This window comes from Diabrotica virgifera, chromosome 9 (genome assembly GCF_917563875.1).
Source record: "Diabrotica virgifera virgifera chromosome 9, PGI_DIABVI_V3a".
Taxonomy (NCBI): Eukaryota; Metazoa; Arthropoda; class Insecta; order Coleoptera; family Chrysomelidae; genus Diabrotica; species Diabrotica virgifera.
This window is the reverse complement of record NC_065451.1, coordinates 188,971,103-188,989,101: the sequence shown is the minus strand read 5'-3', so window position 1 is coordinate 188,989,101 and position 17,999 is coordinate 188,971,103. Positions and strand designations below refer to the sequence as shown.

The 17,999-nt window shown below is 33.2% G+C and overlaps 1 protein-coding gene across 3 annotated transcripts in view; it reads right to left on the bottom strand.

Moving 5' to 3' along the window:
- The window catches only part of LOC114339714 (carnitine O-palmitoyltransferase 1, liver isoform), a 167,744-nt gene that overhangs the window by 111,330 nt on the left and 38,415 nt on the right, over positions 1-17,999 (bottom strand). For all 3 annotated transcript variants that reach the window (XM_050662700.1, XM_050662701.1, XM_028290386.2), the window contains exon 2: positions 5,261-5,411. In XM_050662700.1, coding sequence (XP_050518657.1) covers positions 5,261-5,401 — 141 coding nt within the window. In that variant the 5' untranslated portion in view covers positions 5,402-5,411. The remainder of the gene's footprint in view (positions 1-5,260; positions 5,412-17,999) is intronic.

Sequence of the window (17,999 nt, the reverse complement as noted above, 5' to 3'; positions counted from 1 at the left end):
TTAGTTGCCTTTTTAATACATTTTGGTGGATTTTTTGTGCAAAATATTGAACACATCATCCATCGTACCTCAAATATACACACATGTGTATGCGTAGTATGTGTGGTGTTTTAGAGGAAGGAAAACACTTTTAGGTATCATCATGACAAGATGTTCTGGCCGGTATGTCCTCATCCTTCTTAGGCCACTGTTTCCCCCGCGGAACCGGCTTAAGGCATTACTTCACGAGGCGAGTGGAGAATTATTCCTTCTTAAATCCCCACTTATTGCTCTTCCTTCAGATTGTCGAAGTCATTGGTTTTTTTCCTTTTAAGCGTCTTTATTTCCAGTTCGTCCCCTTTCAATGCGACATAGATCCCGCAGGACTTCCATCGCAAATTGCTGATTGCATCCTAAGCTGACTTTGACAAAAGCATTTTTCCTAATGTTCGAATTTTCTTTTTCACAATAGTTTCTAGAGTGTATCACTAAGAACCATATTAGCAAGATGTGATTTTAGTATTAGTACATAAATAAAAGTAAAACTTACATAAAATTGATGGCAGAGAAGAATTAATTTGTAACGAGACTCAAGTCCTTTATACTCACTTGAAAACATTACACACTTAACGAAAATTAAACGTGGGGGCCCCTTATTTTTTCTTTCTCAAAAAACAAGTTGCTGGCAATCGTTAGTTTTCCCACGAAACAATTACAAAATGGTAGCAACGTAGTCAACAATAATTATTAGTTTTAATTACCTGGTATACAAGCGAACATGTAATATTATCATGGCAGCAAGGTAACGACATGGACGGTATCTTTATCCTTAACGTAATATTTTTTCGGGTAAATATATGATCACTTGCGACTATGTCAAGCACTTCCTTGTTTTTCCTTCGAAAATCAGCGATGGTGCCGCCTATGTGACAAGGATATCAAAAACTTTGTCAGCATAGGCGTAACCAGGGGGGAGTTTTGGGGGGTATAACCCCCCCCCCCCAGTTGGATGTACTTTGAGCTCTATACGCTTAACACCATTAGTATTCTATATCCCCCAGAGACCATCAAGTAGTTGTAACCCTTAGGATCATCCTGGTTACACCGCTGTCTGTCAGTGCTCAGACTCTAGGCTATTTGGATTTGGTCAGTGTAATAGTAGACCAGTAAGGATCTGTGAAAAAACGTCTATTTTTGGATGTGAGAGGTGGCATTCGGATTTTTGCAGATAAAGTTAGGTGACACCTTCAGTAATAATAATTGACTTATGCTCCTTCTCAAATATGCCCGGAACATTAATAAAAAAATTAAAATATTTAAAAATATCGAAAAACGTCGTTTTTTTCTGCTTTCTCTGCTTATAACTTTAAAACGATTTGTTTTGGAACAAAGTCGTAGAGAAATAAAATAAAATAAAAATAATTGAATTTTTTATGATATATGACTGGTCAAAAATGTCTTAACGCAAATGTCTGCAATATAGCAATAAATACAAAATAAGGGGGCAAAATACGCCTGTTGTTATTCAATGTTTTTAACCACTTTGGTGACACTTAGAACCTTAGTAATTCGCTTAGGAAATTCTTTGTAACATACTTAAACCGTGTACCAAATTTCATTAAAATGGACCTAATAGATTTTGCATAATAAATTTGCAATCTAAATGTTTTTAAAAAAGTTCAAATTTTTTAAAATCTTTCTGAACAAAAAGTAGACCATTTAGAAGTTGGCTAATTTTTTTACATATATAGAGGTGCTCTACCTATCTAATACACTTTACAGAATTTAAATCAGATTATTTAAGGGGCCTCAGCAATGTTTTAAACTTATAAACAATTTTTTGGCTTATAAACAAATAGCTTTGTTTAATAATAAAAAACTTAATTTTTCTCAATGCAAATAATTAAAACCGGTATAATTTGACTTAAACTTTCAAATGCTGTCAGCAGAATTGCTATTTTATTTTTTAATCAAAAGTTATTGCGTTCAAAATTTTTTCGATTGTTTGAAAGTTCCACTGCGTTTATCTCGAAAACTATGCATCCTACGAAAAAACTTGTAAGAACATTTTTTGCTTAGAATTACCCAAGAAATACAAAAAAATATATTATTTTGCGAAAAATCGATGTTATGTAATTCCTGAAGTTCTTTGTTTATAACAATCTTATCGACATCCGGATCACCTGTTATCCAAAAAAATCGTGTTCTACGGGTCAAAAAATACATAAAATCTTGGGTAAGTCCATCTAAATAAAGGAGCCCGTAGCACACCCTCCTGGCCACAGCACTAATTTGTTTATAAGATAAAAAATTGTTTATAACTTTAAAACATTGCTGAGGCTGCTTAAATAATCCGATTTCAATTCTGTAAAGTGTATTAGATAGGTGGAGTGCTTCTTTATATGTAAAAAAATTGACAAATCTTTGTATGTTCTAGTTTTTGTTGTGCAAGATTTTAAAAAATTTAATTTTAAAAAAAAAGTTTAGATTGCAAAATTATTATTCAAAATCTAGTAAGTCAATTTTAATGAAATTTGGTGTACGGTTTTAGCACATTACAAAAATTTTCTAAGCGAATTAGGAAGGTTTCAAGTGTAACCTAAGTGATGGAAAATCATTGAATAAGGACCGACTTGTTTTGCCCCCTTATTTTATATTTATTGCTATTCTGCAGCAAGGGTGATAAATTAAGACATTTTTAACCAATCGCATCTGATAGAAAATTTAATTATATTTGTTTTATTCCTATACGACTTTGTTCCAAAATGAATCGCTTTAAAGTTATAAGCAAAACAGTGGAAAAAAAACGAAATTTTTTGAAATTTTTAAATATTTTATTTTTTTTTATTAATGTTCCGGGCATATTTGAGAAGTAGCATGAATCAATTATTATTAACGAAGTTATCACCTAACTTTATCCGCAAAAATCTGAATGCCACCTCTCACATCCACCTAAAAACAGATCCTTACTGGTCTATATGTAAAGTAGTCAATGTCTATGTGTAATGTAGTCAAATAAATTCATTCATTCATTCATTCATTCATTCATTCATTCATATAGAATTAGTGCTTACTTACATCTGCACCAGAAACAATACTAACGGATGACCTTGCCATTATGAGAGAATACTTCCACAAATGGAGGCTGTGGCCTAATGCAACGAAAACCGAAGTGTGCTATTTCCATCTACATAATATCCAAGCCAACAAAAAATTCACCTTTCACTTTGAAAATACACCACTGACTCATAACTACTATCGATCTAATCAGCCCTAAACATCCATCCTCGGATATAGGCCTCCTCTTCCGTCTTCCAAGACTCTCTATCTTGGGCAATTTGCATCCATTTTGATGTATTTCTGCAGGTCATCTGACCATCGCATTTGTGGCCTTCCCCTTTTTCGTTTGTGGTTCCACGGTCTCCAATGTATAATCGTCTTAGTCCATCTTTCATCCATCTGCCGTAGGGTTTGTTCGGCAAACTTGTCATTTAATCTTTGCTACTTGGGTTGAGACATCTTTCACTTTGGTTTTGTTACGGATCCATTCGTTTCCTTTCCTGTCTGATAGTTTAATGTTCAGCATTTGTCTTTCCATGGATCTTTCTGTCTTTGCTATTTTTTCCATATTCTCCTTTGTAAACGCCCATGTCTGAGAGATATATAGGGTGAGGCAGATAACTGGCCTATTAGAAATATCTCGAGAACTAAAGGTAACAGAATCATGAAAATTGGAATAAAGGGGTTTTGAGGAATGATCTATTAAATGAAAATATTTTCATCTCTTTGCAACTTCCGGTTATAGCGGAAGTTGCTTATAACTTGTTTTTTTAAATGGGACACCCTGTATATTTTTACATTTTTGGATTCTCCTCAATATCTTCTTTCTTAAAATATGAGATTTTGTAATACTATACAGGGTATTTTAAAAGATATTTACGTTTTTTTATTAATTTCGTAGCAACATTCACACCCTGTAGAATTGTAATAGTTTGACATTAAAAACTCTGCTTACGTTCAAGTGATTTCTAATGTAGTCTATTATTGTTAAGAATCATTAGTATAGCTTATTTTGAAATTTTAGTATACAGGGTTGGTCGAAACTCGGAATGAATATTTTCTGAGTTTTCTTAAATAGAACACTCTGTATTTTAGTATTGTAATGAAATGGTATTTCATAGTATTTTTTTATTTTATAAGTATTCCCTATACCTAACTACTTTAATTTGTGAGTTATTGGTGATAAAGCTAAACATTAATTGCAACAAAAAATACGTAAAATTTTATTAGGTTGGCCGTGAAAATAAACAATTACAAATACTTTTTCAGAAATAAATACATATTAATCCAGACTGATCCTTAAAATTACCAATAATGGTTTATCTATCAAAATACCTACGTAATTAGATTGTTGGTGCGACTAACAATTAAGCACAAATTAAAGCAGTTAGGTATAGGGAATGCTTAAGAAATAAAAAAGTATCATAAAATATAATTTCATTACAATACTAAAATACTTTAAGAAAACTCAGAAAATACTCATTCCGAGTTTCGACCAACCCTGTATAATAAAATTAAAAATTTAGCTATACTAATGATTCTTAACAATAGTAGACTATATTAAAAATCATTTGAAAGTAAGTAGAGTTTTAGTTGTCAAACTACTACAATTCTACAGGGTGTGGAGATTGCTACGAAATTAATAAAAAAACGAGAGATTCTTTTAGCAGGCCAGTCAGTTTTCGACCCGTAATAATTATTGTATTCGAATCGAGTTGTTCGCCGTGTATTTTGAAATGTATTAGTTATTGGAATTATTATGTTTTAGTTAGTAAAATCATAAATTTGAGATTGTAAATAAATTAGATGTGTTAGTTTGAGTTATTTGTAAGCATTAAATAAATTAAATAAGTGATGTAAAATAAAATAATATAAAGTAAGTCTTCCTTTATTTAAATTAAACTTAGTGCCTAAAAACATAAATAATAAAATAGTAAAGTCAACCGCGTAAATCAGTACAGGACACTAAGCAATGCATTGTTAAATTATAAATACTTACTAAATAAAAATAAACCTCATTGTGGGCATTTCTCATGCAAAATTATTAGGGACACATTTTACATGTTGTTTTACACGTTGAGAAGCGTGAGCATGATAGGGGGGGGGTTGGTGTAATGGAGCTAGAAAGGTTCGATCAACATCTCCTGTTGATAGTATCAATCTAGAATTCACTGAGGCGGGAAATTCAAATGTTATAATGTTATACGTATTTGATACATACCTGAAATCTCGCTAACCGCTTCTTCCACGATCGTACACCGGATTCCCAAACCAGGTGAAGAACTTCACGGTCAAAGTTAACATCTAAACCCTCGTGAGTTATGGCAAACGAGAAGGCCACAGCCGAGTGGGCTTCCGCCATATTGGTTCACCTGAAACAAGAATACAATTTAGAAATCTAAGGAATTATTACGAGTATAATGTATGTGGAAAGACGTGATAATTATGCTTTGATATTGTCAATGACACATGTTTGGTTAGGAACCTATCAGGGGTGGCCAAGCTCCTTGATAGCCAGAGCCACTTTTTATAAGTTAAAATTTTTCGCGAGCCGCAATTAAAAACGTATTCAAAAAGTATGTAAAGAAGGTATGTACCGGGTGTCCCAATAAGAATGGCTCTCGGCCATATCTCAGGAACCGTTTATAGTAGAGCTTTGAAATAAAAAATTTTATAACAAAAGTTGCCTCAGGAAAAGCCTGGAAATTATTTTCATAATTGTGGGACCACCGCTAGAGGGCGTAATTGGAGATCAAAAATTAAAAAATCTAAATTTTACAAAATTTTCCTAATGAAGGGGCACTGGAAATCCGATCGTCGTATTCTTCATAAAATTCTACGCATATTTGATTTGACAAGTTTAGGTCTACCTTTGGAAATAAGAGGTGGGGGTGAGCGGGAACCTTGTTATGAAAAACTGGCTGTGAGTCCAGTTCTGCTTAATCAAATTTTGCAAACTTGGTCTTGTTGAAGACAGATCTTTTTCTTCAATGTAAAAGTTATGATTTCCAACCAACTTACTGAGTAATATGCCAGCTAGAAGGCGTTATTTAATTTTTTTCAGAAATCTAGTGTTCCTTGGAAAATATTAAATACAAACATGCATTTTTAATACCATATTACAAAATTAGACAAAATTAGCAACAGAATAGCGAAAACCGCATGTTAATACCTTTTTTCTATCTCGAGATATCTTACAAAACGTGTAAATTTAAAAACATAACTGTTACTGTCACCGGTAAACGAAATTAATTGAAAGTAGTGTGCTATGGAAACAACAAAGAAACATTTTCCAGCTGTCAACGTATATTAGGTCTTTTCAACGCTTCTCATTTGTTTCGAGCCTCGTTCATATCTCGTATATTAATATTATACACGGATTATACGGCATATGACAGAGGCTCGAAACAAATGAGAAGCGTTGAAAAGCCCTATTACAAAGAAATAAAAACAACTATTTAGTGATGACATAAACGTTCAAATTTTTGCCCATCATTTTCGTTGCAAACATTTACTCTTTCAAGAGTAGATTGAACAGCAGTCTCAATTTCTGCTTTCGATATGCTTTGAATGGCGTTTAGTATTCTCTGGATAATGTATCCTAGAGTAGTGTATGATGGGCAACAATTTGAATATTTAGGTCGTCACGAAGTAGTTCTTTTTGTTCTGTGTTATATTTAATTTTAATAGTATGTCTCTCTTTATATTGTTGTTTTAATTAATTATATTTTTATACGTTGACATCTGGAAAATGTTATTTTTCCGCAAATTGCCAGGAAATTTTGACATTTCTGTCAAAATTTCTTGAAGAAAAAGTCAGGACTTCCTTACTGTAAGGAAATGTCATTTCCTTACTGTAAGGAAATGATATTTCCGTACAGTTGTTAGTGTTCTACATAAATGATAGAAAATTATTAATAATCCATAAAACGTCTGTATGCATTTTCGTACTTTTCTCTTGATTTCTTTGGCAATAATTCTAATGAAGCAGTATTCACTGCCTCAACCAGCTCTGGAGGAGTCCCAGGAATGGAAATTTCATCATCACTTATCATTTTACTTTCGAGAACACCAGCAATTAAATTTATAAGCGTCAAGTTTGACAATTCAACCTCAATACGTTTCCATAGTAACCCAAGTAATTTTATTAGGAATTTCAAAGCACCATTTATTTGGGAATAAAATTATCGCGTTTTTTTTAAATCAATCAATATCTGTCGAATTTTAAACGATTTGCGGAAAAATAGTATGTTTACCTCGTAGGAAAAGCCACATTCCTGGACTCTGTGTTGCTAAGTCTCGGCTTGCGCCTCGACTTAGCAATCTTCACAGTCGTCCAGGAATGTTAAGCTTTTCCTACCCGGTAAACAATGTACTATTGTTTTTTTCCACAACACACTACTTTTCATTAATTTAGCTTACCGGTGATAGTAACAGTTATGTATAAAATTTACACGTTTCTCGAGATATCTTGAGATAGAAAAAAGGTATCGACATGCGGTTTTCGCTATTCTATTGCTAATTTAATCTAATTTTATAAAGTATGATTAAAAATGCATACTTGTATTTAATATTTTCCAAAGAAAACTAGATTTCTGAAAAAAATTAAATAACGCCTCCCAGCTGGCTTATTACTTATTAGGATGGTTCAAAATTATCACGCTTACATTGAAGAAAAAGATCTGTCTTCAACAAGACCCAGTTTTCAAAATTTGATTTAGCAGAACCTGACTTACAGCCATTTTTTCATAACAAGGTTCCCACTCATCCCCACCTCTTATTTGCAAAGGTAGAGTTAAACTTGTTAAATTAAATATGCGCAGAATTTGATGAAGAATACAATCATCGGATTTCCAGTGCCCCTTCATTAGGAAAATTTTGTAAAATTTTGATTTTTTTATTTTTGATATTCAATTACGCCCTCTAGCGGTGGACCCACAATTATGAAAATAATTTCCAGGCTTTTCCTGAGGCAACTTTTGTTATAAAATTTTTTATTTCAAAGCTCTACTATAAACGGTTCCTGAGATATGGCCGAGAGCCATTCTTATTGGGACACCCGGTACAATGTTTTTAACAGGACTATTATTTATTGAAAACAGAAATAAAATTACGAAATATTAAAACTTAATTACATTTTTGTTTTCATTATTCTTCTTCTCGTTGTCCTTATGCCCAATTAAGAGAGTCGAACTTTGCTATCACCTATCCATCTTTTACCCATTTCTTCCACGGCTTCCGGTCTTCTTCCGATTTCCTTCACCTGTTGTGCTGTTTTCCGTCTTTTGGTTTCGATTTCCTGGATTTGTTTCATCCACCCCTTTCTACGTCTGCTCGTTCTTCTTTTCCCCTGTCTCTTGGCATCTGTCACCTTCTTTACTAGTCTGAACTCGTTCTTGCCAGTTATATGTCCAAACCAATTCAGGTGTTTTTTTTCAATTTTTTTTCTCTGTTGGTCCCTGTCTTAGCATGTTTCTAATGTTTTCGTTCCTTTCCCTGTCCAACATTTGTTTTCCTTCTTTTGGTAATTCTTTAAAATTTCAGATGCTGGTTAGTTAATACTGATATGTGTAAGGATTTCACGAATTTTAAAATGGAATTAAATGGCCCATACAAGTACGTTGTTTCTAATATGGAAATATTTCGACAAGCATTTTTTTTTAATTTAGAGTACCTATGTACTTTGATTTTGGTACAAATTTCCAAAATTCGGTAATCGGCATCGACTTATAGTTTTATTTTCGAGCTTGATCTTCTTGCGTCTCTATTAATTTTAATTCACCAGATGTTGTTTGGGTCATATATTGGTAATACATACAAAAATTCACCTTATGGACTATGTATATTTCAAATGAATTCAGAAAAAAAAATGAAGAGACGATTTAAAATATTTTAAGTCTTCAAATAAATTTTGGACTTCGGTCAATATTCCTTCTGGCTTTTTTATTTACTCGTTAAGTTTTTCTAGTTTAATATTGTAACAAATTTTTTTTAAGTCGAGTAAAATGACTAAATATGTATACAAATCGGTCTGGAGTGGGTTGCGCGAAATATTCTTTCGCGCAGTTTTCGATTTGTTATATCGCTCTTAGCTTGGATGGAAATGGAATTTGTTACAAAGTTTCATTTGGTCTTTCATATTTGTTGTCAGTAATTTAAAAGACATTCTAAAACACATATGGAACGATAATAATTTTTTTAAATAATAACACAAAATTGAAAAGGATATCTGGTACATTTATCGAGAGCCACAAGCAATTCTTCAAAGAGCCGCATGTGGCTCGCGAGCCGCAATTTGGCCACCCCTGCATATTCTAACAAATTAAGTTGGAATATACCACTAGAATGGTGTAATCCAGTGGTTCCCAACCTTTTATGTCTGGCGACCCACCTTCTGATGTTTTTTCGTATTCGCCACCCATCCCTCACCCATGATGATATATAATGTACGCTTCTTAGCTACTGTAAGAGCCACGCCGCGACCCACCTGAAATCTGCCCGCGACCCACTAGTGAGTCGCGACCCACCGGTTGGGAAACGCTGGTGTAATCCATATTAGTTATAAGTAAAACTCAAAAATTATTAACGAATATTAGTTCTATCTTCTTCTTCTAGTGACGACTCCACTGATGAAAGTTGACTATAACCTGGTCCAGTCGCGAATGCTTTCCTTCGATTATTGGCGAGGAACCGCAAAATTGGGCGACGCCTGGTGGCGAATTTGAAAAGCACCAACTCAAGGAAAACATTGACTTTGCCATTAATTTGTGTACATATTTGCGGTCAGTTTATGTTGTAATTAACAATAATTTCGACTTAAAAAAACTATTGCAGTGTTCCTCAGTATTCATTCCTATTATACTCTACGTAATGACCTAGATTAACCAATGCCAAATCACACATTTTGTTAATTTAACGTTTGGATTAAACGTAGTATTTTTTAATGTTTAAGCGACTGCAAAATTAAATAAATAAATAAAATGTAGTATATTATATTCTGTACATAGAATGTATATTGTTATGCAAAATATCCCGACCACCTCGTAATTTCCAGAACACAATTATTATAAAATAAATTCACCTACTTAGTTTCCAAGTTTCCAGTTTTTATTTAATTAAAAATTGTTATCTGTTGGTGTAAAATAAACTGTAGCAGTGGCGACGCGTGACTTTTTCTGAAGTGTTACCAAAACCAGATTCAAAAAATCTTATTTAAAAAAATGAAGATATGGCTAAATGTATATATACACTCACCGGCACAAAATTCCGCCACCCAAAATTTTTGATTAAGTTTGACAATCTATAACTTTATTATTTGTACTTCGATTTTCAAGATTCTTACACGAGTTTGTAGGTACATGTATTGATGTCAATTGCTATTATTCTGGTAACAAAAATGTTTTGCTTAGATGGCATTATACCGGAGTGAATGTAAGCGTTGTTTTTTCTCCTAACTTTAAAAAATTCTGTGAAAAAATTGGAGGGCTGATTTTGTTTCATACCCTTTTTGTATTATCCTGGAGGTATCACTAAGGCCTTGTTTTTTGAATTATCTGAATATCTATTTTCTTGTAAGAGCTGTAATTAAAAACACTGCTTTGAAGGTTTATTTAATTAAAAATATCAAACGCATTAAAATTAACAAAACAAAACAAATTTAACAAGAAAACACAACAATTCAATATCGGTTATGTCCACCTCTTGCAGCAACGACTGCTCGCAATCTGTTTAGCATCTAATAAAGATGTGTTTTCCTTGCTTGGGGAATAGCCCGATATTCCTCTACAAGGGCCATAAATGTACCAACTTTTCTGGAGGCCTAGGATGACGGCAGATAGCTTTTTTTATTCATCCCATAAATGCTCAATATGATTGAAATCTGGGCTGCATGCGGGCCATTCTAATCTTATCAATCCAACCTCAATTGTATGAGTCAATCAGTGTTTTTATTTACAAAAAATGGTACAGCTCTTACAAGAAAAAAGATATTCGGATAATTCAAAAAACAAAATGTTGGTAATGCCTCCGGGAAAATATTACAGGACTATGAAACAAAATCAGCTATTCCATTTTTCCACAGAATTTTTTAAAATTAGGAGAAAATACAACGCTTCCTTTCACCCTTGTACAATGACATGCAAGCAAAAATTTTTGTTACTGGAATAATACCAAACAATATGAATACATGTACCTACAAACTGGTGTAAGAATCTTGAAAATCGGAGCACAAATAATAAAGTTATAAATTGTCAAACTTAATCAAAAATTTTGGGTGGCGGAATTTTGTGCCGGTGAGTGTAGCTTCAATAATATCATTTTGTATATGACTTGAAACTCTCGAAAAAACAGATGTTTCTAGATGTTGACAAAATTTTTGATCTTTTTTGGTAATTAATGTTAACAATCCCCGTAATTGCTTCGATTGTCAGAGTCGTCGCACTCAAAATGATCACGAAACGCTAGTTCTTGTTTGGCCCAAAAACATACAGTATCTCTTATAAGTGTGCTAAGGATATACCATATACCTATCTATTTTTGAACAAACTCATTATGTTTAGCAATATTTGCTTTAAAAGCTTGGTTAAGAGAACTTTTGATTTTTGTTTTGGCATACTGAATCAAATTGGGTATACATCTTACATGTAGGTAACGGAGAAATTTCATGTCTCCTTTTTAAAAATCTAACACCATTTAAATCGTGAACCTGGTCCACCCATTTTTCTGTAGAAACCAGAAGACATGCCCAACAATACAGTATATTTTTCTTGCAACGATAATATAACCAAGGATTTTCACTGTACCAACTAAATTTAAAATATCGAACTACTTTTGTTGATTCCTTTTTTAAATTGTTTAAAAAAGGTCTTTCATTTTTAATAATCTCATTTTTTTCTTCAAAATTATACAAGGAGAATTACTTTTCAAGTAGTTGATCGATTAAGAAGCGACACTCACCTATGGTTAACTGCACGCACACTTTTTATAGGTACTGTCACCAATTTTAAATTTGGTAACAGCCCTACCGATACACAGCGCGCTTATGCCGTCGCTTCTTCAAAATTTTCAGTCACTACCCGGTCCCGAGCGCCAGCGTGCGTATATAACCATTGTCACCAGAAATGAGTCTGGTAACAGAATATAATAAAGTGCAACGGAGTCACATAAACTCGCCAATATTTTCGAGTCTACGAGTAGTTGGCTATTTAGTGAGATACTTACTGAGTTAGGTACTATTACCACATAATATAATAATATATTTCTATTCGTAAAAATATTGGTAAATAGAATTATTCATCGTCATAAAATATTTATTTCCAAGATTTTTAACTTCTACCAATGGTAACAGTAGTTACATGGACGCTTCGCCAGTGAACTGTAGTGCACCTATTAATTAAATTAAAAACAAAATTAGAAATCCTAAGATAGATTAATAATTTTTAGAACACTCTGTGATTAACGGGGGGCCAGATTTTTTTTATGAAAAAAAGGTAAAAACAAATCAGTAATTACCATCAAATTTTAATGAATGCATACAGATTAAACATAATTTTGAGTCGTCTTTAACTTATAATATATCTCAGTTGCAAAACTTAGTGGTTACTTTGGCAAAACACTCCTGTAAATGATTTTAATTTAATGTTTTAGAACTGTGAATTCAAATGACAAAATGAATTGTTTTCCTAGAGTTGTCGTCCATCTTTGAAATTTTGAGCGCTCTCTGTTGGAATTTAATTTTGCGAATACAATCCATTCTGTAAGAATTGCGAGGTTTTGTTCTGTTTTAAGCTTCATTACTTGGACTATTTATGTTAAAATATATTATATTTTTCACAAATAAATACATTTTAGAGTTTTCATTATTATCTAGTCAATATATTTCAAGATTTCTTGATTTATTGACAAGAAATCTTGGTATTGACATAAAATTTCTTGTCTTGTCTTGAAATCTAAAATTACTTCTTGTCTTGATCTTGTCTTGAAATCAAGACAAGATCATAAATTTTTTAAGAAATTGGCGACCCCTATTCAGTAATCACGAAAACTCTCCGTATAATCTGTTTGCATCAATTTAGTGCCGAAATCGCTCGAAACTCCAGAAGATGACGTGACCCTAGACACCAGGAGCTCCGGGTGTCGGTTCTGATGGCGTATTCGTTTTCAGCAACCCCAAAACCTGCCCGAGTAATCTATTTGCATCAATTTAATGCCGAAAATTCTCGAAACTCCAGAAGATAACGGCCCTCGGCAATGACACTGGACATCGGGTGCTCCGGAGGTCGGTTCTGACGCCGTATTCGTGTTCAACGCCTCCAAAAACCTCCAAGTAATCTGTTTGTATCAATTTAGTGCCGATAACCCTTGAACCCCCAGATGACGTGCCTTAGCAGTGACCCTGGCACCAGATGCTCCGGAGGTCGGTTCCGATGGCGTAGTCGTGTTTAATGACCCCAAAAATCCCCCGAGTAACAAAATCTGGCCATTAATATGCTTATTTTGACATGTTTATGCAGTTTTATATACAATTTATGCACTTTAAAATGCAGTTATGCATTTTCACACATTTTTCTATAGTAGACTTTTTTCTTGACATTATCCTGAACACAATGTAAAAAGTTGCAAGTCTCCAGGTGCTTTATTTAAAATTTGATTTATTCGGGTGTTTTTAGCGCTAAATGCCCTGGTCTATATGTATAGTGATATACATGTGCTGTTTCATATTATAAGAATTTAAACGTGCGAGGGTTAGAACGCACGACGACATTCCAATGGTGGCGCATGTAATCATATGGAGCCTTTCTTACTAGACGGTGGTTGGAACGTTCGGTGAAGTCGCCGTGTTTATGCCGTCCCTCGCTTACAACAACAGACGGCAGCAGTGCCTCGCTTACAACAACAGACGGCAGCTTTACGCACCCAGTAGCATAGGGGACTTAATGCATCCTTTCATATGATACTGTCGTTCAGTCGCACGAAGGTAGTTTCTTTGGTTGTTTGGTACATTATTTTCATTTACACTTTGTGGCTGTTTAAAGTAGGTGCATATATTTTATATTATGATGTCTCAGATTGACAGTGAAATATTAATAACATTAATTGAAGCGAGACCTGTTCATTGGGACAAAACATTAGAAATATATAAAGATAGAAACTTGACGAGAAATGCTTGGAATGGTGTATGCCAAGAATTAATTTGAATTATTTAATTTGACGAATTAGGTGATAAAGAAAAAAACCGATTCCTCTTATTTCTCTTTCTTCGACGATAAAGTAAAAACAACGCTATAATTTGATTTCGCTCCATATAAAATATATACCTTTAATTCTACGAGATTATATTTAGTTTTATAGGGTAAACAACTCGGTGAAAACTGGAGTAGGGCTGCGGTCACATCTTGTGTGAAATTATCTAAAAACAACATTTAAAACGAGGGGAACAACATTTATAAATGAATGGATGACAGAGGGTCTTTTAAATTCTGTACATGAAAAACATAGATTGTAATGTTGTTCTGAAGCTGTTTCCTTGTGGAATTTTTATAATAAACTAGTCTAAATGGGAAATAAGCCACAATTTAACTAAATAAAATAATTGTATTAACGTTTCGACGCCCAAATCGGATGTCGAAACGTTAATAAAATCAATTTTTAGTTCAATTGTGGCTTATTTCCTATTTAGAATAGTTTATTACATAGATTGTATGAGCTAATCCAAGATCCCACAAATAACTTAGTAGAACAACGATGATAAAAACAAATTAAGGCTTTTAATTAAAAACATAAATAATAACTGACAAAATAGAAATTGCAAATGAATTAAATACGTATTACAGTACATTAGGACAAACGTATGGACAAAAAATACCCATGTGTACAGGCTTACGTATCTAGGAGCCGATTTTTTAAAATTTTACCTCGTTTAAAAGCACCTTTTACGTCAAAGTGATGTTACCAGTGGTGTACCTAGAATAGGTTGATTAAAATTAAAAAATTAAAACAATATAAATATATTTTACAAAATTTAACAAAAATGCCAAGGGCCATTAGTTGCCGAGGCATTAAGCTAAATAAAAAAAAAATTAACAAAATGAGAAGTATACAAAGAAGTTTTTTTAGAGGAGTTTGATATCGTTTTATTTTATTTTTCAACACGCGAAATTTTTGACAAGTATTGACTTTTTGAAATTTTTTGACTTTGACATTTATCAGATCCGTACGACACTGCAATTTTACAGTATTACAATATAAAAATTAAGGTGTAAACTATTCAGTGATCGTAACTGTACCTACCTCAGCCACAAAGTGTAAATAAAAATAGTATACCAAACAACACAGCAAAATATCTTCGTGCGACTCAATTTTTATTGTGTGAAAAGGATAGGTGCGTCAAAACTATCGCACGAGAAAACCCTCGCACGTTCAAAATTCTTATAATGTGAAACAGCACTATGGAAGGCAGTATTTGATATATTATCAAAGCAAACAAAAAATGGTTTAGTTGCAGTTCAGTCACCATAAATTTTTTTGCCTTTATTTCTTGGGTCATACTAATATGCATGAATATGAATCCTCTTTACAGAAATTTCATTTGTGTTAAAGATGTATATAATTTTTCACAATACCCTCGTATGCTGTATATGCTTCAGGTTAAGCCAAACAGGCACAAAAAAGTCCACTCTTCGTATTCATGTGATGGCGCCCAATATTTAATAAACATATTCATAAAAACAAGTTTATTTCTTTATTAATTGATTCACCTTTCTCTTCTCTCCGAGTTGATTTTATTGTAACTTTGCCAAAAAGTAGCCAACTGAATAAATTTCGTCTTGCTGACCTCAGTTTCAAAAAACATCAATAACTAAAGAACAAAACGAGGCGTATATGCCATTAGAAAGTGGTACATCTTACTACATTGGAAAGTTTTTACTTTTAGATGAGTCTAACATGACTTATATGCTTGCTTCGATGGGTATTAGGATTGTTTATTTCAAGATTCGAAGCATACTGTGAATTTTCCACTAATTACAATAATTTTAAATTCATTGACGTTTGGTTTTTGATTTTTATGTGTTATTAATTTGTTTTTTGAGTTGAAAACAATTTCGAAAACGATCTAAATTTCTTTGTTCGTATTCAGTTCCGCTCCCTTGCATTTATTGAACTTTGACAGGTTTTAGGAAAAATAAAACAGTATTTTTGATATATATTTTGGTCATTGCCCACACATCAGACAATAATGTTTACTATCTCCACAATTATTCAATATATATGGGAGACATATTAAGAGAAGAGCATTTGAAGGAAGGGAAAATGGCATCTCAATAAATGATCATAAAATAAATAACCTAAGTTGCGCAGATGCAAATAGTCAAGCAGAGCTGATTGATCTTATACAACTGCTCGAAACCAAAAGTCAAATATTTGGTCTGCAATTAAACATATCAAAGACAAAGATCATGATAGTGGATATACTTCATACCAATCATCCGCACATAGCCACAATTGACCGGTTTAAGGTTGTGAGCTCATACTTATATCTGCGTTCATTGATCACAAACACAGGATCATTACAGGAAGATATTAATCCACACAAGCCACAGCAAAAATGACCAAAATATGGAAGGACTGTCAAATTTCAAGAGCGTTAAAGATGAGATTGATCAACTGCTTAATATTCCCAATACTGACCTACGGATGTGAATCTTGGACCCTGAGAAATTCGGAAAGAAGAAAGATAGACGCCACTGAAATGTTCTGTTGGAGACGAATGATACGAATTCCTTGGACAAACGTAGGACAAATAATTCAATTTTAAGAGAGCTAAAAGGTCAACAAAATGCTCTCCAGCAAAGTCTATCCCCAACAATTAAAATAGGTTGCACGAGATGACTAGAGACAGAGATCTTTGGAGACGAACAATACACGACATCACCTCGACCACTACACTCCCTCCGAGGGGTCTGGATTGAAGAGAGAAAGCCCACACCTTCGTGTTTAGGGATTGTCTTTGAGATAGAATGCAATCCAAAATAGCCTTTTTGAAAATGAGGAAATTTCTGAGCAACCAAAGACTCAATCTGTAAATCTCATATCGGGTGGTAACCTGTTATATCCACTCTATTCCTTTTTATGGCGCTGAAGCGTGGACTGTTAATATTGACTTAATGAGAACATTGGAAGCTTTCGAGATATGTCTTTTTAGGAGACTTTTAAAAATAAGATGACAGATTATATTACTGACGAAATGGTGTTGCAAAGAATGGGAAGAGGCAGAGAACTTTTGATTACCATTAAAAGGTGAAAGACAGGGTAGACAGCAGATGGCTGCAAGTTGTTACACCTGATTATGAAGAGTATTCGCAAAATTAAATTCCAACAGAGAGCGCTCAAAATTTCAAAGATGGACGACAACTCTAGGAAAACAATTCATTTTGTCATTTGAATTCACAGTTCTAAAACATTAAATTAAAATCATTTACAAGAGTGTTTTGCCAAAGTAACCACTAAGTTTTGCAACTGAGATATCTTATAAGTTAAAGACGACTCAAAATTATGTTTAATCTGTATGCATTCATTAAAATTTGATGGTAATTACTGATGTGTTTTTACCTTCTTTTCATAAAAAAATCTGGCCCCCCGTTAATCACAGAGTGTTCTAAAAATTATTAATCTATCTTAGGATTTCTAATTTTGTTTTTAATTTAATTAATAGGTGCACTACAGTTCACTGGCGAAGCGTCCATGTAACTACTGTTACCATTGGTAGAAGTTAAAAATCTTGGAAATAAATATTTTATGACGATGAATAATTCTATTTACCAATATTTTTACGAATAGAAATATATTATTATATTATGTGGTAATAGTACCTAACTCAGTAAGTATCTCACTAAATAGCCAACTACTCGTAGACTCGAAAATATTGGCGAGTTTATGTGACTCCGTTGCACTTTATTATATTC